The sequence below is a fragment of the Anopheles stephensi genome, chromosome 3, assembly GCF_013141755.1.
Source record: "Anopheles stephensi strain Indian chromosome 3, UCI_ANSTEP_V1.0, whole genome shotgun sequence".
In the NCBI taxonomy this organism is placed as follows: domain Eukaryota; kingdom Metazoa; phylum Arthropoda; class Insecta; order Diptera; family Culicidae; genus Anopheles; species Anopheles stephensi.
In genome coordinates, this window is record NC_050203.1 from 44,826,445 (window position 1) to 44,849,924 (window position 23,480).

Below are 23,480 nucleotides of genomic sequence, written 5' to 3' on the forward strand. Positions count from 1 at the left end.
ATACGCTTTTTAGCGAACATAAGGTAGAGCAAAATCGACAATCTGCTGTTAAAATGCTCTATCGATTATAAACCAAAACTATAACATAAAAAGATACCATTACCATTTTGAAACTCAAATGCGATTGCGATTGACCATGCGATATTTGAAACTCAAATGAACCGGTTCAGAGAAATTCGGTACTTGGGCCAGCACGTCCGTTCTGGAGCTGTCAGTTTTCAAGCTCAACGAATTTTGTACGCGGGTGTTTTTGTTGTCGTCTCCGTATAGTGCTGTTGATTTTTCGCTCAAATATGGCAGAAACTAAATATTCGAGCCAGATTTCTAGTCTGAAGGAACTGAAAGAGAAAATGAGCACAATGTATTATGGTGAGTGTATCATTTGGTTCTTGTAAACGTGTGACTAACCTCACAACCGTTCCTTCTGTAGCACAATCCGCTGAGCAGCAGCAGCACATACCTACGAACTGGGAAACAATTTACTGCAGCGTAAACGCTGTAATGGAACAACTTAAAATACATAACCTGAAAGCACAAAGGCTGCAACACACCGAACCATGGTCCGAAAAGGATATGGTAAATTTGATGAAGATTCTGGAGCTCACATGCATCTGCTTTAAGGATTGCGGTTACATCAACATGCTCACCGAGATGCACGATGAAGTGAACCGAGCGAGCAGTACCACAGCCCAGCAGCCAGCGTTCAGTGAACAAATGGCCAAACTAAAGCAACAGATTGACCTTGTATCGTTCGAAGTAGCAAAACTCCGGAAAGTGAAAGAGGCTCTCGATAATATTTACTCCAACTACAATATGGAGCTAGCTGTTTCATCAAGTGAGCAGGATAATGAGGATGAAGCGGATGATGTTTTTAATTGATGGCTTCTTCAGTTGAATCGATAAAGACGATAACAAAAAGCGTTGCCTTTCATTCTCCCTGTCTCGAATGCTTCATAGGAAATAGATAAATATACTGAAATTCCCTTTTAAGATGAAACTGTTTTAACTTGTTTAGATGAAATTCACTTTGGTAATCTCTTTTTACCTCAAGCGCAATCTATTAAAAGATCTCCAATGAAAATATTCCAACTAGAATTCAAAGAGCGTTTGTTGTGTAGAGCCACGGCCACATGCAATGAATTATTTGACAATACACATGACCAAGATGCATATATAGATTGCGACGTGAATTTTGTCGGAAGAGTGTAGATTGATGTTCGGCTGATGTTAATATATTTGCAACAAGGCCATCATGAGCGATACGCTGCAATTATCGATTGCCAAAAATCTACCAAACACTATGCTGCAATTTAGAACTTTTTGCAAGCGTCTGCAGAGTTCATTATTCGCGCTTCACTCCGTCATGGAAGCAACGAACGGCATCATATAAATAAAGCTAAAGGACGATTACATGACGTTAGCTGAAATTGAAACCGACAAAAAAAAAGTTCAGGGACAACTGACGCGCACTTCAGACAGTCTCATTTTGTTGCATGGGAAACATTTCGTTCCGTCTCGCACTCTGCCGCGGTGGCCAACCAATTTCTAAAAGCAAGTGTAGCCGAGAGAAAAATCGGAAGGTTTCCCTGTTTTGATATGTTTTAAGCATAATACCACACGCTCGTGCTTTGTTTCATGTGCTCCTTCACCATTGCTTCCCCGCGGCACAGTGATACAGTTTCCGACGCGGACGCGGACGAGATTGCCCCGTTTCCGATGATCCGAGTGAAAATAGAAAAGAGAAACGGCCAATGTCACCCAATCGTTTGAGGTGGCACAAGTGTAACACACCTCGCAGCCGATGATACGGGAAAAAAGGTGCTTATATCCCCCATTCGTAGTGTAATGACTGGAGCGGGTGTCTTATCGTGAGCAGACGCACAACAAAGCCAGCATTCCGCCACACTGAGCGGGGCCACATTCCTTTGCGTAACCGTGATTGGACGTGGAGTGCCGCCCGTCGCCGTCGCCTGGTGCATGAAGTTCCACCACCATCTCCCGACAGAATTACCACCGAACCCCGTCGTGCCTCTTCGCCGCATTTGCTCCGATCCTTTTGCGGGACAGAGCGTTCTAGCAGGAAGCCAAACAAGAGGAGAACAACAACAACAAACAGCCGAAAAAGGAACACTCGTCTAACCGAAAATGACATCATCAGCAGAACTAGAAACCTTGCGGTCCGAAATCGAACGCCTAACACGGGAGCTTGATCAGGTGAGCAGCGAGAACATCCAATCGGCCAAGTATGGTCTAGGGCTGCTAGAAGAAAAACAAAACCTGCAAGTGAAATGTGAAGAGCTGGAATCGTTGTACGAGAACACCAAACATGAACTCGACATTACACAAGAGGTAAGTTTTGCATATGCACTATGCCATCGATACTGCTAGCGACAGGTATGTGTTGAGCGGGTTGGGGCGACATGCAAAGCCAACGAAAAGCGCATCGTGCGGAATGGTGGTGCCGTACGCGGTCAAAGTAACACCAGCTGCACATAGCAGGTTGTCCCATACAACGCGGCAAGAGAAAAGCCTACTGCTACTACGACTGCCACGCCAAACCTATCGCTCGCTCCGTACAATTAAAACAATCTAATGATTCACCGCACACATTTTGGTCTCATTTCGTTTTATTTCATTTCACATCCCCCCATGGCAGCAGCGAGAAATGGGTGAAATTTTTCTTTCATGTTTTTCGCGGCTGCATGCAGTAGCAGCAGGTAGGGAGCAAAGGGGTAGAGCAGTAGCAATGGATCTGTATGGGGATCCCTGCTTTCGGTTTATTGTAACTTCCGACGATCGGTACAATTTCATTTGAAATGCAATCAAAATCGCAGTTGGCAAATTGGTGCAGCTCCACCGTGGAGTTCCAAATGGAACCGGTTGAACTACATGTTGACCATCGACATGCAGTAGATGATGAATGCACTGGGACAGACACTTTCCCACACTAACGAGACCCTTCGACCGAATTCGCGTGTCTGGATTCTCGAACGGCTTTCCAATTAGGCGATAAGTGGTGCTTATGGGAGCACCATTCTGCTCTTGGAGCGAGCTATCGATGATCAATTTCATAACGGCAGACAAATGGGGAGAGGGTCGAGTTGTGCAAATAATTGTTTTCATTTGCTCAGTTCCGTTTTCCACACGTGGTCATCTTCGTGCTTCAACAAGCATCGACTGTCGTCGGCGAGCGTGGCGGTGGCCGCGGCTGGTCGAAGGCTTGCAAGCCCACAACAACAACACCCACGAATTGTAGCTCACAAGAAAGTGTGTATTCACAGCAAATCAAGGCGAAAACGAAATAACGTATACAACGACCAGCACGGGGCGATACGGTTGAATAGCTCTTTTTCTCCTTCTGTTCTGTTTTCCTCGTGCAATTTCCCTTCAATTTTTCCTTTTGCCATTGCATGATGCGCCGATAGATCACTGATAAAGCTCCACGTCGTCGTTTGTTGGGCTCATTTTTGGATACCCTCGATGACGATGCGATGATTTTAGCTGTTGCGCCGTTCCAAAGCGACGGCCTATGGAAGCCTTACATAGCCTAACCGGCGGATTTATTTTGAAGGTCAATACTGAGTTCCGCACGGTGAAATAATTTGAAAACGGATGCGATGTGCGCTGGTACTTCAATAAGCAAATATTGTTTACATCATTTACACGTAATAGTTGTCGTTACGGATATTGGCAGGTGGCCTAGCGAGCGACTAAAACGAAACCATTGTATAAACCATAGCGTGTGTATTGAAACAGTTTTTCAACCTATTTTCTTCCATCGTTCGATTGTTAATGTGGCCGCAATAATAATCGGTATGATTAAAATTTTGAATCAATAAATCGCCATGATCGTAGTGGAAAGCTAGCCGCTTAAATAGTTTTTAACGTTAAACATGCTTTTAAGCCATTCGTAGAAATGTTATGAAACAAACAAAAAACGTTTAAAATAATGCGTTTTTTTATCACTTCCTGTTTGTAGGCTTTACAAAAGTTTCAAAAAACCCAACAAGTCACCACGAAAACGGGCATCGAACAGGAAGATGCATTGCTCAACGAATCGGCGGCGATGGAAACATCCCTCAACATGCAGATCGTGGAGCTGGAAAATGAAACCAAACAGCTGCGCCACGAGCTGGACCGTGTCACGAGCGAACGGGACCGTATGCTGCAGGAAAATGCCGAAATTGGTCGCGACAAGTCCGGCACCGAGGCCGAACGTGCTCGGCTTAAGGCGGAGCTGAAGGATATGAAATATCGCGAGGCTCGTATGCTGGCCGACTACTCGGAACTGGAGGAGGAAAACATTTCGCTCCAGAAGCAGGTGTCCAGTTTGCGCAGCTCTCAGGTATGGGGGCCAGGCGAACAAACCGAATGCCTTGGTTGATCTGTGGGTTCTACTAGTTGCATTAACGTTGCCACTTCTCCTCAGGTGGAATTTGAAGGCGCAAAGCACGAAATACGACGACTCACGGAGGAAATCCAGCTATTAAATTCACAGGTTGAGGAATTGGCTAGTCTTAAGAAAATAGCTGAAAAACAGATGGAAGATGCCTTGACTGCACTGCAAGTAAGTGGCTTCGAGAAATGGGAGTCCCCACTAGTTTTCCGCTAATGCCCATTTTTGTTTCGTTTTTCGCGCGTAGGTTGAACGGGAGAATAAATACGCTTTGAAGAAAGAGCTTGATGCACATATCAACCGTGAATCGATGTACAATATAAGTAATCTGGCATATAGTATACGTAGCATGGAAGAGAATGCCCTGAACAGCAGTGACTGTGAGGAAGAAATCCCAGCATTGAGGTGCGTACCTTGACGATTCTTAGCTAAGCGATGGAAACTTTCAAACTGATAATGATTTTCGCTCATCTCACGATTGTAAAACACGCAGAGATTCCACCCTGAAGCGATTGGAAGCTACGCTCGAGGCCGAAACCGCAGATCTTAAGTCACCCGACGGTACCAAGGGTGACCTGTTCTCGGAGATCCACCTGAACGAGCTTAAAAAACTCGAGAAACAGCTGGAAACGATGGAAACGGAGAAGCTCTGCCTGACCGCCAACCTGCGCGACGCGCAACAGAATCTGGATAAGAGCCAGAACGATTTGCAAAACTTTATGGCCAAGCTGATGTTGCTAGCAGCACACGTGGACGCACTACACACGCTCAAAAAGCAAATCCAAATAGAAGAAAACATCACCGGTAAGTTAGGTTCGTTGCCATTTTACGATATACCATATAATGTTCCATCCAATGCACTCCATATGTTGTATAGTGTCTGCCGCCAAGGATAAGGACGTGAATGATAAATTGAACGAAGCCATCGTGCAGTACTCGAGTTGGTTTACGCTCAGCTCGAAGGAAATTGATACACTCAAGGCTGACCTGGCAGAACTGCAGAAGGGTTTGAACTGTTCCGACGCAATGACCGTGTTGCGCAACGAAATAACGAATCTAAAGAACAAGGTAACGTCAACTGCTTAGCTTTTGCGCTATTTTCGTCCTATACTCTCAATCGCCCTGCCAACATTTGTGTCCTTTGTGTCCGTCTTTACAGCTGCTGTCGGTTGAACAAAAATCGCTGGACTTGCACAGTGACATTCAAGTGCTTACCACACTATCGCAAACAGCCGGCCAGAGCCTGAACACGACGCGAACCAACTTAGTGGCATTGAGCGACGATCTGGCACAGCTGTATCACCTAGTGTGCACGGTCAATGGAGAAACGCCCAACCGTGTGCTGCTGGATCACAAGAACGACGACTTAAGGTAATTTACTACAACCTTACACAACAATAGGGGTGTGCCCGAAAATCAAGTCACGGAAAGCCATAATTGGCAGAAGAATTAGAAGACATAGCCAAACATTGTCCACTTACACATTATTTTGTGCATTGTAGCTTCGAGAACGATTCATTGACGGCGATTCAGTCGCAGCTGAAATCGGACATTCTTACCTCGAAGCCGCACGTGTTCGAGGATCTGCAGGCTCTCAGCGATGCGGTCGAGATCCGCAAATACGTGGACACCGTGAGCGACCAGATCCGGTACCTTAAGACGGCCGTCGAGCACACGATCGAGCTGAACAAGGATAAGGTGGTGACCGATTCGTCCGTCACGTCCTCGGGCGACGTAAAGGAGGCGAAGGAAGAGATCGCCGACCTGCACGAACAGATCATCAAGCTGCGCAGCCTGCTCTCGACGAAACGGGAGCAGATTGCAACGCTCCGCACTGTTCTCAAGTCAAACAAGAACACCGCCGAGGTCGCACTGACGAATCTGAAATCGAAGTACGAAAACGAGAAGCTGGTCGTGAGCGATACCATGTCCAAGCTCCGAAACGAGCTCCGCATTTTGAAGGAGGATGCGGCCACATTCTCAAGTAAGTGTTACAGGTTCTGTTCGTTGCGGCTCGAGTTGATTGAAGCATGCGTTCTATTTCTTCACCGACAGGTCTTCGCGCTATGTTTGCCGCCCGCTGCGAAGAGTACGTCACGCAGGTTGACGAACTGACGCATCAGCTAGCGGCGGCTGAAGAGGAGAAGAAAACACTCAACCAGCTGCTCCGGTTGGCGGTACAGCAGAAGCTAGGACTGACCCAAAAGCTCGAAGAGCTCGAGATGGATCGGTAAAGATTGTTACCATTTGCAGACGTTTTGCGCAATGAGCATAATATTCATGGTATCGTTCGGGGTTCGGGATTTCTTTGTTTTTCGTTTATCTCAGTGAAATGCGCCATGTGCGTCGCCCGGCAGCTTCACAGCGCGGCGGTGGTGGTGGCGGAGGTGGTGGCGGTGGCAAGTCGGCCTTCTCTCGTGGCCAACCGGCACGCAACAGCCTTCAGAACCCGAACAGCAACAGCAATAGTAACAATCCGAACCAAGCTTTCTTCTAACATAAGGTGAGCGTACAACGTAAAATTTTGGCGTTCCTTTACACACTTCTTAAGCTGTAAAGTGGAAAACACCGGGTGAGAGAGGTAGCTGTAGTTTTTTTTAAGGTAACCACTACTGTGGAGGGATGAGAATGGCAACCAAAAATTATCCATCAGATATATATGTGAATCTTTCATCGATCTCCTCCAGGGTTATGATTTGGTTGTGTCTTGTTTTACGCTCTTTTTCGTAAACACAAAATGTTCAGAACAAAAACACACACACACAGAGCTATGACCAGGTGGTCCGTCCCACCAATGAATTAGACAAACAGTAACAAAGAAAAAAAAAACACACGTAGTTTGCGTTCCTGAAGCGAACGCACCAGGAATGACCACGAGTAGTAGCTGTAGTATAACAAAGAAAAGCATATTTCCATCCATTAAAGAAACGAACGAGAATTGAACCATAGTTGCAATACACAAACCTCGTTGTAAAACGTACTGATCAGCGCGCAACGGGTCGGATCGGTGGTGTAAGGCAGCACGCTGCGTCCAAGTAAACCTGCGTAAATGTCCGAAGGACACGAACGATCGCGCTTTAAGATATATTTATTCGCACCGAGTGTGGCAGCTGCAATAGCGTGTAACTACTAAGCACAGAAGGACAGGTTGGTCGAGCGTATGAGTACGGCAGCGTTGTTTAGAAGCGAACAGCGATGACTGATTGATGGAGAGGCACATGATCCGTTTATTACATTAACAATTCATTATTAGAAAATGGCAATGGCACACGGTTCGGCAACATTTTATGTTGAACGGTGGTATCGGTGGTTGTGGTACGAATTTTGGCAGGACTTTGGGGCGGCAGAATTTATTTCAAACACTATAGATAGACGTTATTTATTAATTCATCCGGATACTAGCCGAGCCCGATGCCGTTACACAATTGTTATCGAATAGTGCTACACGGCACGATTATCGGAAATAACGAAAAGTTCTAATCTTGAACGAGGTGTGCGCACCCATGTGACACACACCAAAACCTTAAAGTAAAGGGACCTTTTGTTCATCGGTTGTGTTGGTGGTGGTGACGTATGAAGAAGCACACGACGAAATCTGGACCAACATTTTTATGACCACGAGTTCCACCACGTTCCTGACGGTTGAAGCGACGTAGTATTTTATCGCACCTCTGCTCACCTGTGTGGCAAAGCAAATCCGTCATCGGGGGGAGTATGTTTCACTGTGTTGTGTTACATTAATTTCAACAACAGCACAGAAATGATCCCTCAAGATTATTCGAAACCGATGCTGCTTATTGCATTTTTGTACGATAGCATTGGTTCCACGCTTCTTCTAGAGAATGGATGGTGTCACTAACTGTCTTCAAATGAGTAGCGAACGGGATGTTGTTGAGTAGAAAAATCCCAGCAGTAGCGCAATTGGTCCTTTCCGGTGGTGAATCCTAGAAGGCGCCGTTTTCGGTTTTATAGTCTTTTAGGTCTGTTCCCCTTGAATTGGTAGAACGACGGTCGCCTGCCCAGTCGGGAGCGTCTGAAGCATTATAATCGGTAGTGTGTTAAACATTAGGCATTCATTCTTCACAGGAAACAAACAAAAAGAAAAAATATTGAAATTATCTGCCCAGTATCCGTTCGCTCATTGATGATACACCGTTACTAGTAACTCTATCTGTCCAACATAGTACAGGCTAGGTTTTCGAAATTGTGATTTTTGTCCGTTACGATATGCAAACATATTCTCTGAACCGTAAATAGAGCAAAATTAAAATAGCGACAAATGTGTGCTAGGGGGAGCATGAAGCGAATAGTGTCCAAATTTAAATGAAACGAACCAGTACCCAGATGTACACACGTCCCGTCAATGCGAGCGCGTCCAGAGCGTGTCCTCATTGAAACAAAATTCACACAAAAAAAAGAAACACATCTTCTAATCGTCCAAAATTAATTAGTAGAAAACGTTATACCCTCTAACCAATCAATCCATTTGCCAATATTTTTGAGAAGAAACAGGTTATGTGAATAATAAAGATATTATAACAACAAAACTACACACGGTAACTTTGATGTAACTGTTGTTTTGTTGCTGCTGTACTGTTTCGATGTGGAAGAAACAATAACAAGCAACACCAACAAACAAACGTGTTGTGCATGGACTGCACCGAACGGCAGCAAGACTCATCGTCGCGGTCGAATCTCCGACCGGCGGGGTGTAAAACAAATCTATGATTAAACGTACATATTGTAAAAGTCTACCGAGCCATATATTTATTATAAAATAGTGGAAAGCAAGCGACGCACAAGCAACAACAGCAAAAAAAAAACTCACTTTGAGCGGAGGTGAACCAATCACCACTGGACCCCGTACCTCAAAGTCTCAAAAAAAAATATTTGGAAATTCCAAACAGTGTTGCAAATTCGTGCATTCGGGGTCAATAACGACTAACGTTAATGGGCAAAGGTCGCAGAAACAGACAGAGGGACGACAGACGTTAATGTTCAAATTATTGTGCAATAATAGCAACACTAAACTGGTACAGTAATCCGTACCGACATTTCGTAGCAAACTAACTAAATTAGCAGCAGCAGGGAAGCGTAGGAAATGGCGATACGAAGGCGTATCAACTACGAAATTAATAATAATTAATCACCGTCCCTTTTTTGAATGAAACGATGTGAGGTTTAAGGCGAAGGCTCGGAAGAGCGTAATAATTAACTATACGAGATGGGGAGCGAAACTGGTGTCGGAAAAGCATTTTTTGGTACTTACCTACCTACCTACCTACCTACTGCACGGGATATCAAGTGGCGGGAATCACACGGTATCAAATGAATCCGACGTGAGGAGAAAACCGACGGAAAAGCGTCGAGATATCTCGCGTATCTGTGTATTGCGTGTGTGTTTCCCCATTTTTATATTATCATTATACAATGAATTTTGAAATCATATGTAACAGCAACACGTGTATGAGTTATATTTGCACAAAGAAACCAGTCCACGCGCGAACATCATAACGAGCCCCATATACGGGCGTGATTCTCTTTCTGTTGAATGCTGATTTGTGAACGCTTACACTTTCTTGTTAATCCCATTTGGGGGAAGATTCGTATAATGTTTTGTTATCCGCGCTGTTAAATCGATAGGCTTGAAAGGTTTCAGTTGCATCTCCTTATGTTACTATAAAGGGTCAGTGTGGAAAATAGCATCTGGAAAAAAAGAAGGTAGTTTGGAATAATTTAAGCAGTACAGCGAAAAGCGCAGCAGTTGAATGTTTTCAAACATGCAATGTAGTAGCAACACAATTAGCAGCCAAATACAGTAAACATGGGAATTATCGGCAAAAGAAACATAGGAATGTAGTATACAATAGGTTCGCATCTATAGATCGTTTGCTTTCCATTTTGCTAACCCATTTCGTTCGAACATGAGTTAGATTTTCACGAGCGCTTCTTCCGTATCCCTCCCGTAGACGTAAGGATGTTCTCCAAACTATTATAACTGCATAGTGGGCGGTAGTGTCGATTTAATTAGCACAGTTTAGTAGGTGTAGTGATAGTGATTGTAAGTGATTACCAGAAACAACAATCGTATTCCCTCCTAGCGTAGTGAAATTTATATCTACACACCCTTGATCGTTCTACTTTTGCGTCACACCATCCGTAAGCTCCTTCCCCCAAGGTACCGTGACAAAAGGATGGATTAAGGGGATTAGGAACAAAACAAAAGTAACAACAACAACTGTGCAAACTTACTAGCGCAAGTCAAGGGTAGTAATCCAACAATGTCCATTTTGTGTCTAATTCTGTGGAGCATAAGTTCGAGTAAAGGTTTTTGTTTCCGTTCCGACAAATAGCAAACCAATTAAACTGGTAAACATGGTAAAACGTGTTAAACGTGTTAAGCGTGTGTTTTTATTGTGCTTCCGTTCATTTAATTTTGTGTTATTGTTAAAGTTTGAAAACGTTTTAGCCAAGCCACCACCGCATAGCATGTGCTGTGTTCAGCTGATCCGTCAGCAGCAGTGATGGGTCAAGATATTTAGAGGCCCCAAACGGAATGGCAGTAGAGGCCCGCGAGGCCCCCCTAACCCACGAGACCCCGAGCGGCCACTCCTTCTGCTGCTAGGTTGATCCGCGACTGGTCCACACGACTCACGAACCAAAGCTGAACGGACGATTCGAATGTTTTCCATGCCAAGGACTGGCTGTTCAGGTATGTGAATTTAGTCTAATAAGCAGTTATACTCTTCTGTCCAGTGTTCGGCACACTTATCCGAAGCCCGAGGGCCTAATATCATTAAAAGAAATTCGTTAGAAATTGACACTAATTGTTAAAAATCACAAGAACATAATGAGTCATATACTGTTAGATATCGATTTGTCCCACGGGGTTTATAACCATTTCCTTACAAATTTTTGAATACGGTTTAATATTTTTCGAAACCGGCCGTGTCATAAAAAACAACATTTTTTCTTTTTAAGAGAAACCAACAGCTTGAGTAGATCTATCAAACTCTTGTTCTCTACTCTCTAAGGGGATGGTGGACACATTAACGCCATCTCTTCATTTCATTTTGGACCTATCACGCCTTCTCTCGCCTTGTGGGGAAAGTCCAAAAGGACTATACAGGCGAGGTCATTCTCATGACATGACCTGGCTCACTCCGGCGAGACTTGAGATTTTAATTCGCTGCTCGACAGTGCGATCATCTGACGGCGTGTAGAGCTCGCGATAGAAGCGGCTTCTCCTTTGTCCTTCTACACATACGGGACCAAAAGTTAGAACGCGATCAAGAGGGTTTTTGTCAGTTTTGGAAAGAGTTCATCATGTCTCAGAGGGGTGTGTGAGTACTGGGACTTTAAATGTTCAACACAGTGCCAGCTTCGTCCGTTGCGCCAGGTACCCTTTGGGTGGAGAAGTTTCCTTACTCTTGTAATACGATACAAGAACATTGTTTTGGGGCGGTTCGGTGGCGGTTGCAACAGCGGCGCCGGCCTTCACACGGCAGGACCGGGGTTCAAATCCCTTCCAGACCGCCTCCCCGTACGCGCAGAGCTTAGTACTTTGCTACGGGTAAAATCAAGTCACAAAAACCCAGAAAGAGGGGCAGGCCGAGACCTCTCGAGGTTGTAGTGCCAAGGAAGAAGAAGAACAAGAAGAAGTAATGCGATATGTATAAAATTGCACGCCTGTTTGCCTATTTTTAGCCACACTAAAAATGTTTACTTCGTTACGCAGTAAATACCTGATTTTAAAAAAAAGCCAAAAATATTCGGGACTCTGTGTAAAAATTATGGGAAAGTGTCAAAAACCTTGTACATCTGTCAATAGACAGGTTTTAACGAGTTTTAATCAGTTGCCCATGTGTTCAAACGAATCATCCAACAATCCATCGTCTTTCGTACTGTGTCCTTGATGTGCAGACAACATTTGACTGCTGTATCAGTTGATTTGGAGCAGATATGGCCTAAACGGGTGAGGTGTTTTAACAGTAACAAGATATCATTAAGGAGATTGATAATTTTAAAAACAAGCCACATTGATCATGAAAAAGAGCCACATGAGGCTTACTAGCATTGCACGTGTCCATTTACCTGAATATAAAAACATCGATAGCATTTTATTTGGACACCGCTATTCGTACCGTTCGGTAGTATTTATTAGTACTTGTTCTAGAACACCGCGCTACTAGCAAACGTACACGATGAACATCAGTAGGTAGGCAGTGAGCATGGCACAAAACAGGATACGATCAAGGGGCTGCACCACTTCCTGCCACTTGACATCACACTCCTCCTCATTCCCGCTGGACGTCAATTCGTCATCCTGCTGCCGTTCTTGGCCCTCTGCCGCCATTGTTGGTGTGTTCTGCTGCTGCACATGGGTTTCCTCCCAATCGTTGGCCAACTTTCCTTCCGCGCTCGTTCCGTTGAGATACCCGATCGACAAGAACGATGCCAGTGGTTGATTTTTTCTCAAAAATCCAATAACCCGTGCGACTGTACGTGGGCAGCCGGCGGTAAACCGCTTCCTGGTGCTAATCTGTCCCCGAACAAAGTACGTCCAACCGCAGGCAACTGCCCCAAACGCGCAGGATCCCAGCAATAGATGTGCCAGCGTAATGACCGGTTTCATTTTCACTACTCCGTACCAGTAGAGAATGACGAGGAACATGCTTTGCATCACCGTGCCCAGAACGACTGCGATCGCTCGTGCACTGGAGAGTATGTTGAACCAGAGACTGAACAGATTCAACAGGCAGAGTACTAGGAACCATCGTGGAAGGAAAGTGCGTGCATTAAATTACTAACGCTGCAAAAGCTGTTATGAAAATCCAAAAAAAAAAACAAAAAAACACCGTAAAGCATTCTAACTTACTAACGATCAGCACGAGAAACACCACCAGATGTGATCCAATCAATCGCTCGATGACAATGTCCATGCGAAACTCCGGGCTCATCGTGCTATTGACGGTGGCCATCTGGAAGGAGGTAATTTTGTACGGCAGCAGCGGATAGCTCGGGTACGAGAGGCGCCGTTGGAAGTGGAACAGCGACAATTGGTTGGTATCGTACTCGACGGAATAAATTCGCAGCGTGCAAATCTTCGTTTCGAACGCCCAGTACCGCGGCTCCGTATAGCAGTCCACCTTAAACGTGCACAGTACCGTGTAGATAACTTCCCCGTCGTAGCTCAGATGGCACTTGACACGGGAGCACTGGTTGGTGCTTTGGATGCGCGGCGATCTACAACGAAGTGTGGTTACTTGCTACTGTATTGTACGCGCCGGATAAAGCTGGCACTTTACTTCTGAAACGATTTAGCCGCAAACGTTGGAGTCCAGAGATCCTGTTCGGCCACGTTGATAGTTTCGATGTTACCGCTGGTTCGCTTGTTCCAGTGTAGAAACGCGTCGTACCATTGCTGCAAAACGTTTAATACAGCAGCTTCATCAGCCCAACTGCTTGCAAAACGATTACTTAAGAGTGGACATACCATCAACAGTTCCAAAGTTATCTCCAGCTTCGAGTCGTCATCACGAACCTTTGAAAGTGTGAATAATTTTTTATGAAACAATATCATCCCCATCGATAAACCCAAGGCAAGAGACACATTTTACATACTTTTTCCACATTGATCACTTCGGCACCGATGTACATGGCGAGCCGATCTTGCTGATACTTCACTGGCCGGTAACGTGGGTTGTAGCTGGTTCCACAGAACAGCGCATTTTTCAACGCAGTTTCAGTGCTATTAATTTCCATTTGATCCGCGCAAAGGAATGGTTTCGGATGCTCTGCAAAAGCAACAGTCACATGAAAAAGTTTCACTCATCACGAACCCTACTGTCGTGCGGCGTTTGCTTACCCGCCGCTACCACCATAATTAATCCGGATAATACCAGTACCGCTATTGTTCTAACCATGGCGATCACCTTCAAGATTGTCCCGTCTCAGTGCCGAAAACAGTGCTTCGTTCCGCGTATGAATGCACCTGATCCACCATTCACTATCAACTGGCCCGACTGGCTGTCCGATGCAGTTGTGGACCGTTGCTTGCAGTTCACGTCACGCCACGCACGGGCTGAGCGCACGGTACATCTTCGTTGCGAGAAACTGCAGCATCAATCAGCACATTAGTAGAATTAGTCAGCTGGATGTTGTGTTGGATAATGGCAATGGTGGAGTGGCAGTAGCAGAAGTACAAACAGCGGCTGATAAATGCATCATAACTGCCTGCCGTGCAGTATGATCCAGATGATCTAGGATGGGTACGGGGATAGCTGCGAGTTGCGTCATACTGCCATGCGTATAATCATCGTAAATTGGAGCGGAGACAGCTGCTTAGAATGATGATCATTACAATTGCGCTTAAGCTGGGCAGCTAAGGTTGGACGTTCGAAAGGAACTGTTACTGTCTTTTATTTCTTTCCAATATCTCCAAAACGATCGACACAAGCGAAGATTTGATTGGATTGACACATTTTATTAGACTCTCACATAACAGTGTACAGTATATTTGTAGTAACAAAACGGCCAACAAAAAGGATTAGTTTTACACCACACACGAAAAACACCAGTCACATATTAATACTTGTCTACAGTTGCTACATCAACTACGCTTTCACTAGCATTGGCCTGCCAAACGACCATTTGGCTACCATTTCTAAACATTTACTATGCTACAACATCCTTTACACACGCTAAATAGCAATTAGAATATTGCTTTTAAAAAATTGCAATACATTTTTTTCATTTTAACCTACAGTTTTTGTTACTTTTTTTTGGTAATGTGACGGTGGTTGTTTATAATGGTTAGTTTCGATTTTCATTACCGTGATACCCGGCGTGCGCGGTATTGCGGGTTAAAGTTTGCACATTGATAGTAGGTTGTATGATAATCGTTATGTGTTCATCGGACAGGGTTTTCCCTGTGCTGCTCTTCTTCTTCTAATTTGATTGTTTCTTCATTGCAAAGATGACTAGTGTGAAGGAAAGGGTATGAAAACTATGCGCCCTCAACTACCGCTAATCATACTCGGTGCAGGTCACCCGTAGAATAGGGTTGTTCTAAATTTGTCCAAACGACATGTAGCACAAACATGGTTCCAGCTGAATACAGCTTCAGACAAGAGAAGGCAACGTGCAGTCCAGTCGGGATTTGACAAAGTTTGAAACACACCCACACACACACACAACTATGCAAATGGTAATACCATTCGCTATGCATTGGAACAGTCAGTCGTCTGGTCCGTTTAGTGGGCTAGGGATGAAAGTTTGGGTTCCGTAGACGACCAAACAGCCGATGCGGAACGTAAACATTTTTCCGGAATGTAGCGCGATTGGTACCACAGGATCAGATTCAACACTATCGACCACGCACGGAGCGGTGTAATGATGAACGCCAGCAGTCCGTACGAGTTCCAAAATATTGCCGCCAGTAATACCTCCACGGTCATAATAAGAATAAATGCAGAATTTTTCCATAACGCCATCAGCCAGCCATAACTCTTATCTCCGGAACGACGGTAAAAGCTGGAAGGCGGAAAGATGAAATTGATTGTGAATGTTAGCTGTCCGGTTGGGGTTCATCGTCTTACTACTCTTACTGCATGTCCTTACCGTCGCACAACATTGTTGGCAAATATGATGGTGAGCGGCAGCTGGCAGAGCATCAGTTGAAAGAACCCGTACAGATACGTGAGCGTGCCCGGCAGAAAAGCATTATTCACAAAAATACCCCACACAAACACCACTCCCATGTGGCCATCGATCACCTCGCCGATGGACCACGGGCCGCAGGTTAGGTACAGACAGTATCCGACGATCGGAAACATTAAACGATCCACGGTCGATAGTATCCACATCTTGCGAATCCAACCTCCGCAGCATAATGTCCGGAGTCGGGGCCTTGTCAAACTGCCTCCTGTAACAAAAAAAAAAAACAAGGTAAGTAAAACAAATTGCAATTGCTTTTGGTGCTCTGCTCCAGCACAAGGATCTAACGTACTTCGCACCAATGTATGCCATATTCGGAACACACACAACGGTACCAGATAAATGATCAGCGCCACGCTGAAGAACGCTTGGAAAACTTTGTTCGTGTCGTACATCAGCACCAGCTTCGCGAGGAAATCAAACTGCAACCGGGATCCGTCCAGCGTGAACTGTTGCTCCACCACACGGCTCCGTCCGTCCGCGTCCAGCACGTAGATCAGCAGCTTGTGCAATCCCCGCTTGTAGCGGGCCGGTTCCCAGGGCACCACGAACAGTTGATGGCTGGCGCGTTTACAATCCTGCCAACCGGCCCCATCAATTTTGGCCTGACACTCCACAATCTTGGCCGGCGAGAAGATAAGCATCCGTATGTGGGTAGAATCCCTGATCGACTGCAGATCTTCCTTGCCCGGAATGTTAAACAAAGCGTCCTTCGGGTTGGTTACCAGCACCACCGGCCACTGGTTGTGGTGAACGTCGACGAACGAGAACAGGCCATGATCGAACGCCGCCAAACGATAGCGCCGGTTGCGCATCCAGTCGCCAAGCTCCAGCTCGAGAAAGCCCTCCTCCTGCAGCGTATACATTCGTGGCACTGCTCCCCCGAGCGTGTGAAAGTGACCGGACAGGTACGCGTAAGCTTCCCGGTAGCGTCCAATCAGGTTGCGGATGCCGCCCGTACCCAAACCCGGCGTGAGGATGCACGACGTGGGATAGTGCCCGAACCAAATGGTGTAGTTCGTTTCCAGCTCGCGCGATCGCTCGGCAAGATTGATCAAATGTTGCGTCTCATTCCGGGACAGCATTCCGACGAAATTGAACGGTCGTTTCGGTCCCGGATCCAAACAGGCGTCAACCGCAATGAATGCGTACCGTTCGCCACCGGCCTCCAGCTGCTGCATGTAGGAACGGGTATGACGTTTGCCTTGTGCCGAATAGTTCGTGAACAGATCCTGGCGTGCTTGCAACGCGGGCACATTAAAGTTGTCATGATTGCCCCTGATGTCCAGCCAAACCGTTTTGTTCAACACGTTCGTGTCACGCAGCACTTCGTGGTACCAGCGCCATTCCTGTTCGTGCTGCTGGGAACCAAGAAAGTTGGACGTTTTGGCGTCCGTAAGATCGCCGGACGCCAGCACTACGGACGGTGCGATTATGTCGACCGTACGGTTGCAGAACTCGATCAGCTGTGGCACACGGGCCGGATCCAGGTACATGCTTATATGTATATCGGAAACCTACAACGGGACAGCATAAACGCTTACGTGGTGGTTAACGGTATCGGGCCAGCGGGCAGTGAGCGCTTCCCCCTATTTACCTGCAAGAACCACATCAAATGGTTGTGCTGATCGTCCAACTTTAGCTGCTTGGAGTGTCGCAGCTGTCCATCGTGCGAGGCGGCATCGAGCCGGTTACTTAGCTGCTTGTCGATGCCGATCAAATTCGCAAGGTTTGCAACAAAGATCGAAAACACCACGATAAAAACGATCAGCGAAAAGGCAACGGTAGTGAAACGCATCGTACACCACGTTTCGGTTCAGTTATTCACGGCGCGTAATCACAATGGAAACAGCCGTAAGCGTGTGCGATCTCCGGCTTCCTCTCTACGCATCCGTCGAACAGTAACGGACCATAGCTCACACCAGATCGAAGAACTGTCACTACCCGCGAGCGGTACGGGTTAGTTTGTACCGTGGCCAAGAAAAGCGCATACAAAAAAGGGAGTTTTCATCGAATTTGCACCAAAACCCCCTTATCACTACTACACGGGGATGACGGGATGACGAGTTCACTTTTTTCCTTCGCCTGTTGTTATGAAAACAACAAGGCCTGACCTTGAGCGAGTGATTTTGACAGATGTCGACGCCGGCGCACCAGCTTCTGTTTACAAAATATTCTCCTCTCTCTCTCTGGACGGAAGTGGATGGCAAAAAAAAACGGGTCGGAGGCTTTGGGCCAGCCAGCAACAGACCAGCGGTGGTAGACCGTCGTAATTGCTGCCAGGGCACAGCGAAATCACTGCGTCGTGCAAAGTCAACCCCGAAACACGCAGTTAACGTTCGCCTTCGGCCAGCAGCAATTAGCCTGATCCTGATTTCCTGCCAGACGACCACAGTTCAGGAGGACGATTCCGCGGCTACGAAGCACGAAAAACGAGCAAACCAAAAGGATGAGCAGTGATGAGGAAATCGGTGAACTGAAAGTTGTGTACGATTTCATTGCACAGGGCAAATTCAAGAAGGCGTTTGCCAGTGCCACGAAAGTTCTCGACCAGCGGTCGCCCCCATCCCCGGCGGCAGAGGAGGAAGATCCGCTGCGGGAGTTGTTCCTGTTCGTCGTGACCAAGTACGCGGAGCAGCTCGAGCAGGAGGGCAAAATCGAACAAGTGTTTGAAATCATCGAACAAGGCCTGGAGTACTTCCCCGAGCATCCGGAGCTGCTGAACGAGACGGGCGTGCGGTTGCAAAGGTAGGCGCAATTCCATCCCCCCCCCCCCCTCCCCTTCGGCCCGTGGTGCCAGTGTACGCGCACACACAGTACGTACGTAGAGTGGCGAGTGAGGTCAAGAGTGCGCCTTTTTTTGTCTCTTCTTCTACTTGCCATTGGCCACCGCTCACATCTAACATTGCGCTAATGAAGGACATCTATCGCTACCTGTCCCGTTGCCTGAGGGCGAAAGTGAGAGTGAAGCGCAAGATCAAGGAAATTGCCGTACAGTTGTACACGGTCGATAAAGGATTTAAGCAGGGCTTCCTGTGGGACGTTGGCTGCCTGTCGATGGACGAGGTGCGACAGCTGCTCGATACGTTGAAGAAGCTCAAGCTGGTTGCTAGCTCGCTAGTAATTGTGCAGATCGGGCACGATTCGCCCATGGCCGATTTCGGTGTGTGCGATATGAATCGATGGTGCGCGGGTCATGAACGGCGCCCGGTAATTATCGACGTGTCCGCAGGACGTGCTGCTGCTCCACGTACGGCGGACGAGAGTGTGGTAGCGGTGCAATATGAGTTGGTAGATTTATTGCAAGCCCGGCTTAAAGAGGCTGCTGAGCGTGTCTCACAACAACCGCTTACACAAATTGTACAGTGGCCGCTTGGTGAGGACATTTGTCGTACAACCGCGTACGGTTTGTTCATTGGCTATCCCGTAGTTTATTGGTACGAGACGGCAATGACACAGGAGAACTGTTTGTCGCTGGTGCCACTGGCAGTGTTTCAGGCGGGAATTCAGCCACACCAAGAGGAAGCATTCGATCCGTTCGTTTCGTTCAGTGTACCAGCCGCACTGTTGAACCAACCGGCGGTAAAAGGTGCCCTAGCCTTATGGCAAGAGTCTGCTGCAAGGCACAATTTCAAATGCACTACTTTCACCAAGATTTGTAATACAGTGATTATGTAACATAATGTAATCTGATTAGCATGCACTTCGTTCCCATGCACAAAATAATGGAAATGATTTTACGCAGCTAGAATCAACAAAATCGGGAAATGTTTGCCGGGAATTATTACCTTCCCTTTTTTATAAAGTAAGCACTGGTTGCTAAGAAGTAATACGACAGGATCACGACAGGGGGAGGCCGGTAGAGCCGACAACCGCGCCGGCCTTCATACGGGACAGGACCGGGATTCAAATCCCACTCAGACCGTTCCCCCGTAGTGAGGATTGGCTATCGAAGTAACGTGGTATTCATTAAGTCTAGTAAACCAGGAATGGAAGAAATTACCTAAGAGAGGCCGTCGTTAGGACAAGCCAAGATGAGAGAAAACTCGAAAGGACGAATTCATATCTAATCGGCAGCGACCAGGACAGTCTGAGGTTTACAGACACGAAGGAATAGCAGTACTTAACACGCAATAATTAGATAAATCTGGGTTATCATGAGGACCTACTAACTGTGGCGAGGAAAAAATAAAGCAACTGTACCTTAGAATACTCCATTGACGCAAAATGTACTAAAAATACAAACTGAGAAATGAAAATAGGAAAGAAATTAGGGCAAGATGAACTTGATGATGATGATCTGTTGTTGAATGGTGATTCAGGCATTTCATTTTCTCATTACTGCTACTTACATGGTTCGCTTCACCTACTCACTCTCTGCCCATCTGCCCCTTTCAGGTATGGCCGGTCGTTGGAGGCTTCCATTTGCTTCGAGCGTGTGCTGCTGCAGGACTCGCGCTATCTGAAGGCGTACCAAAATCTGCAAAACACCAAATGCGAGCTCGTCGAACGATGGCATTTTCGCATGCTGAATGACGTGGTGCGTAATGCCGCATTTCGCGCCGCGATCGAAAGCCAGATCGCCGAAGGATACAACGAAGTGCTGGACATCGGCACCGGCACGGGACTGCTGTCAATGTACGCATTGCAGTGCGCGGGCATCCGCAAGGCGGCAGCATGCGACGGGTCGGAAATAATGGTGCAGATTGCACGTGACGTGTTCGGCGCGAACGGGCTTAGCGATCGCATCTGTCTGTTTCAGAGCTACTCGCAGGACTTGAAGATCGGTGAACGGTTTTCGCTAATCGTTACCGAAACCCTCGATTCCGGTGCATTCGGCGAGGGCATTCTGGAAACGTTAATTCACGCGAAGCGGCATCTGCTGCTGCCGGAAGGGAAGATCATACCGGCGAAGGTAACGCTGTACGCGTCCGGCTATCAATCGCGCGCCTTAACAGCAAGCAATATTTTAATCAACGAAGCATTTATAGAGGATTTCTCATTGCCCAGCAACTGTTTGCTGTCGAAGGAAGGTACAAAGTGCTACGACGCGGAGGACATTGGTCGGATCCAGGCGAACGATGACTTTGAGTTTGTGACCGATACCGTGGTATCGATGGTGGTCGATTTCAACGATCTGGACTGTTTGATGCGTTTCCAGGACGGTACGGAAGTAGGCGAGGTAGAGCTGACCTGTCTGGACGACGGTCTACTGTTGGATGGGTTCGTGGTGTGGTTCGATCTACAGCTGGATGAGCAGCAGGCCATCAGCACGGACCCTACGACCAGCACCTGCTGGAACCAGGCCATCTTCCGACTCAACCAGCGCCTGCCGGTGGCGAAGGATCAGCGATTGAAGCTGACAATGTCCTGCAAAGACGGTGCGCTCTCGATTGCCCACAATCTGAACTCGGTAGAAAACCAGATCAGTGTCCACGAGCATGTGCTGGAGTTTCTCAACGACAATGAGTACTATAGCAGCCTCACGGAAGCTACCGAAGCGCTCGACGATATGGAGAAGGTGCTCGATCTGTCGCTCTTTCCCTACGCGGGCCTGAAGCTGCTGAAGGAGGGAAAAGCACGAATGCTGTTCTGTCTCGACCAGGCGGAAGATTTGATTGAGTTTGTTGCGAATCAAAATGACATTCCGATGGGTAGCATCATGCTGGTCAGCTCGCTTCAGGAGATATTTCTACTCAACGACTATACGCTCGATTTGATTATTCTGCAACCGGTCGACGTTTTCGGACAGATCAACAGTGAGCACTTCTGCCTTTATCAATCGCTGCTGGCCAAGCTGAAGCCCATCGGTACGGTCGTCCCATCGTCGCTAGAGTTGCACGGCAGCGTGATCGAGTCCGATTGGATCGTGAAATGCAGCCGAGTGGAGAATCCTGAACTGGAACAGTTTCAGATCGATAAGTATCTAGCTTCGCTCGAAACGGAAAATCATCTAGATCTGGGCCCCTTTTCATACCGCAATCTGTCCCCCACTGTTAAGCTGGCGGACATACAGTTCGATGGAAAGCTACACGAAACGGCACTGGAATTGGCACTGACCGAACCCACCGAGGCGACGCGAGTGCATGCCATACTGTACCATTACCAAATCGGGTTCACACCTGATCGACCACTGCTTGGCACGGATCGAGCTCAATCCTTCGCTAAGCGATCTGCCTTCATCATTCCTAAATCTACATTCCACGGACCGTCGGACGGCGATGACCCGTCCTCAGATTCCGCACAGATAGAGCAGCTGTACACTACCGTGCTTCAAAATCATGGTGTCATTAAATGTGATATTGCTTCCGTTAGTCAGTAATGCGACCAATGGGGATCTGTAAACGCGACGACTTGCAATATACTCTTCACAATCCAAACAACAATTCCTAGTCACGTGAGCAAAACCAATAACCTCTGATGAGCAAGCACCCACCCAACTGCAATGGTTCGAAACGTGTATCTATGGTGATCGATGGAGATGAGTAGAATGCTAAGATGAATTTTACCGTAGCAATCTTAGCTTTAGTAATGCAGTATTACCAATCACGAGTAGGTTCTCGAACACCGTATGCATTCCCGTTGAAGCAAAAGCAATGTCATCCATTGACTCTGTGAGTATGACGCATAGATTAAAATGTACGGAACAATATTTTACTTACCTTAGTAAAAGCAATCTTAGTAGTGATTTTTAGTGAGTATCGGTCAAGAATTCGGCAGCAGGACAAATGCATCACATTCACACCCCCACCCTATGGGAAGGATTAGCAATAGGCTTAGGCATGGTTAGTAGCAGTGGAAAGTAAAACCAGTAACATACAAAGTAGATTTACATTCTCACCATTGATTACCACACGTGCACCAGTGATCCAATGTAAGCTATCATCGACAACAAATTGTGATTGGATGTTTGTAAAACCCCACATATCAGCATTATCGTCGATGCGATATTGTGTTCCGATGCGCAATTGCTGTAGTTTCCATTAAATGTACTTGTTTTATCAAAGCAATAAAGTAGAATCATTCCAGTCAATGTGATCTGAATGTGATGTGGTTTCTTCTTGGGTAGCCTCAAACTTTACCTTTGCTAATTCATCGAACAAACCAACGTTCAACAATTTGTAACAAATTCACTCACTTTTTAACCACCACTTGTTAAACTAAAGGCTGACACTCAATCGTTTGTTCGGGATTTTGTTTTGTAAAGGTTTATCGTGATATGATAGCAGTTAAATTTCGACCGTTACGTTTGTGGTGTATCCCAGGGGGCCTGCTACTTTCGAACTCTCCGCTATGTCACCCTGACGCCGATGACAGCTCGTGTTGGTTCGTGTGACAGGGTTGCCATACCTTCCCAATCCTCTCA

At 46.6% G+C, this 23,480-nt stretch overlaps 5 protein-coding genes across 5 annotated transcripts; 3 read left to right on the forward strand and 2 right to left on the reverse strand.

Moving 5' to 3' along the window:
- Positions 1-201: 201 nt before the first annotated feature.
- LOC118511050 lies at positions 202-997 on the forward strand. Its single transcript, XM_036053649.1, has 2 exons — positions 202-369; positions 431-997. Exons 1-2 carry the CDS (start codon positions 294-296, stop codon positions 877-879), a joined length of 525 nt encoding a protein of 174 aa, XP_035909542.1. The 5' UTR covers positions 202-293; the 3' UTR covers positions 880-997.
- A 473-nt stretch (positions 998-1,470) lies between these two features.
- Positions 1,471-8,745, forward strand: LOC118511051 (protein bicaudal D). Its single transcript, XM_036053650.1, has 10 exons — positions 1,471-2,349; positions 3,980-4,345; positions 4,430-4,567; positions 4,644-4,801; positions 4,890-5,200; positions 5,274-5,464; positions 5,556-5,767; positions 5,899-6,380; positions 6,452-6,626; positions 6,725-8,745. The coding sequence occupies exons 1-10, from the start codon at positions 2,146-2,148 to the stop codon at positions 6,891-6,893; spliced, it is 2,406 nt and encodes an 801-aa protein (XP_035909543.1). The 5' UTR covers positions 1,471-2,145; the 3' UTR covers positions 6,894-8,745.
- A 3,769-nt stretch (positions 8,746-12,514) lies between these two features.
- Positions 12,515-14,588, reverse strand: LOC118511055 (proton-gated ion channel subunit pbo-6-like). Its single transcript, XM_036053656.1, has 6 exons — positions 14,265-14,588; positions 14,021-14,193; positions 13,893-13,940; positions 13,705-13,820; positions 13,275-13,642; positions 12,515-13,162 (listed from the first exon to the last, which is right to left on the reverse strand). The coding sequence occupies exons 1-6, from the start codon at positions 14,320-14,322 to the stop codon at positions 12,585-12,587; spliced, it is 1,341 nt and encodes a 446-aa protein (XP_035909549.1). The 5' UTR covers positions 14,323-14,588; the 3' UTR covers positions 12,515-12,584.
- Positions 14,589-14,861: 273 nt separating this feature from the next.
- On the reverse strand, positions 14,862-18,265 carry LOC118511054 (transmembrane protein 62-like). The gene is made up of 4 exons (XM_036053654.1): positions 17,712-18,265; positions 16,407-17,631; positions 16,019-16,322; positions 14,862-15,931 (listed from the first exon to the last, which is right to left on the reverse strand). The coding sequence occupies exons 1-4, from the start codon at positions 17,910-17,912 to the stop codon at positions 15,652-15,654; spliced, it is 2,010 nt and encodes a 669-aa protein (XP_035909547.1). The 5' UTR covers positions 17,913-18,265; the 3' UTR covers positions 14,862-15,651.
- On the forward strand, positions 18,253-23,158 carry LOC118511053 (protein arginine N-methyltransferase 9-like). Its single transcript, XM_036053653.1, has 2 exons — positions 18,253-18,862; positions 20,513-23,158. Exons 1-2 carry the CDS (start codon positions 18,564-18,566, stop codon positions 22,434-22,436), a joined length of 2,223 nt encoding a protein of 740 aa, XP_035909546.1. The 5' UTR covers positions 18,253-18,563; the 3' UTR covers positions 22,437-23,158.
- The last annotated feature ends 322 nt before the right edge of the window (positions 23,159-23,480 follow it).

Bases quoted from the DNA above. Each gene is read 5' to 3' on its own strand.
- LOC118511050 (XM_036053649.1), top strand. From the start codon at position 294: ATGGCAGAAACTAAATATTCGAGCCAGATTTCTAGTCTGAAGGAACTG. The intron at 370-430 runs GTGAGTGTATCA...TTCCTTCTGTAG, and splicing joins AATGAGCACAATGTATTATG to CACAATCCGCTGAGCAGCAG.
- LOC118511051 (XM_036053650.1), top strand. From the start codon at position 2,146: ATGACATCATCAGCAGAACTAGAAACCTTGCGGTCCGAAATCGAACGC. The intron at 4,568-4,643 runs GTAAGTGGCTTC...TTTCGCGCGTAG, and splicing joins ATGCCTTGACTGCACTGCAA to GTTGAACGGGAGAATAAATA. The intron at 6,381-6,451 runs GTAAGTGTTACA...CTTCACCGACAG, and splicing joins GGATGCGGCCACATTCTCAA to GTCTTCGCGCTATGTTTGCC.
- LOC118511053 (XM_036053653.1), top strand. From the start codon at position 18,564: ATGAGCAGTGATGAGGAAATCGGTGAACTGAAAGTTGTGTACGATTTC. The intron at 18,863-20,512 runs GTAGGCGCAATT...TGCCCCTTTCAG, and splicing joins ACGGGCGTGCGGTTGCAAAG to GTATGGCCGGTCGTTGGAGG.
- LOC118511055 (XM_036053656.1), bottom strand. From the start codon at position 14,322: ATGGTTAGAACAATAGCGGTACTGGTATTATCCGGATTAATTATGGTG. The intron at 13,941-14,020 runs GTATGTAAAATG...ACACTTTCAAAG, and splicing joins AAGTGATCAATGTGGAAAAA to GTTCGTGATGACGACTCGAA. The intron at 13,821-13,892 runs GTATGTCCACTC...AACGTTTTGCAG, and splicing joins TAACTTTGGAACTGTTGATG to CAATGGTACGACGCGTTTCT.
- LOC118511054 (XM_036053654.1), bottom strand. From the start codon at position 17,912: ATGCGTTTCACTACCGTTGCCTTTTCGCTGATCGTTTTTATCGTGGTG. The intron at 16,323-16,406 runs GTACGTTAGATC...TTTTTGTTACAG, and splicing joins ATGGCATACATTGGTGCGAA to GAGGCAGTTTGACAAGGCCC. The intron at 15,932-16,018 runs GTAAGGACATGC...TCCGCCTTCCAG, and splicing joins GCCAACAATGTTGTGCGACG to CTTTTACCGTCGTTCCGGAG.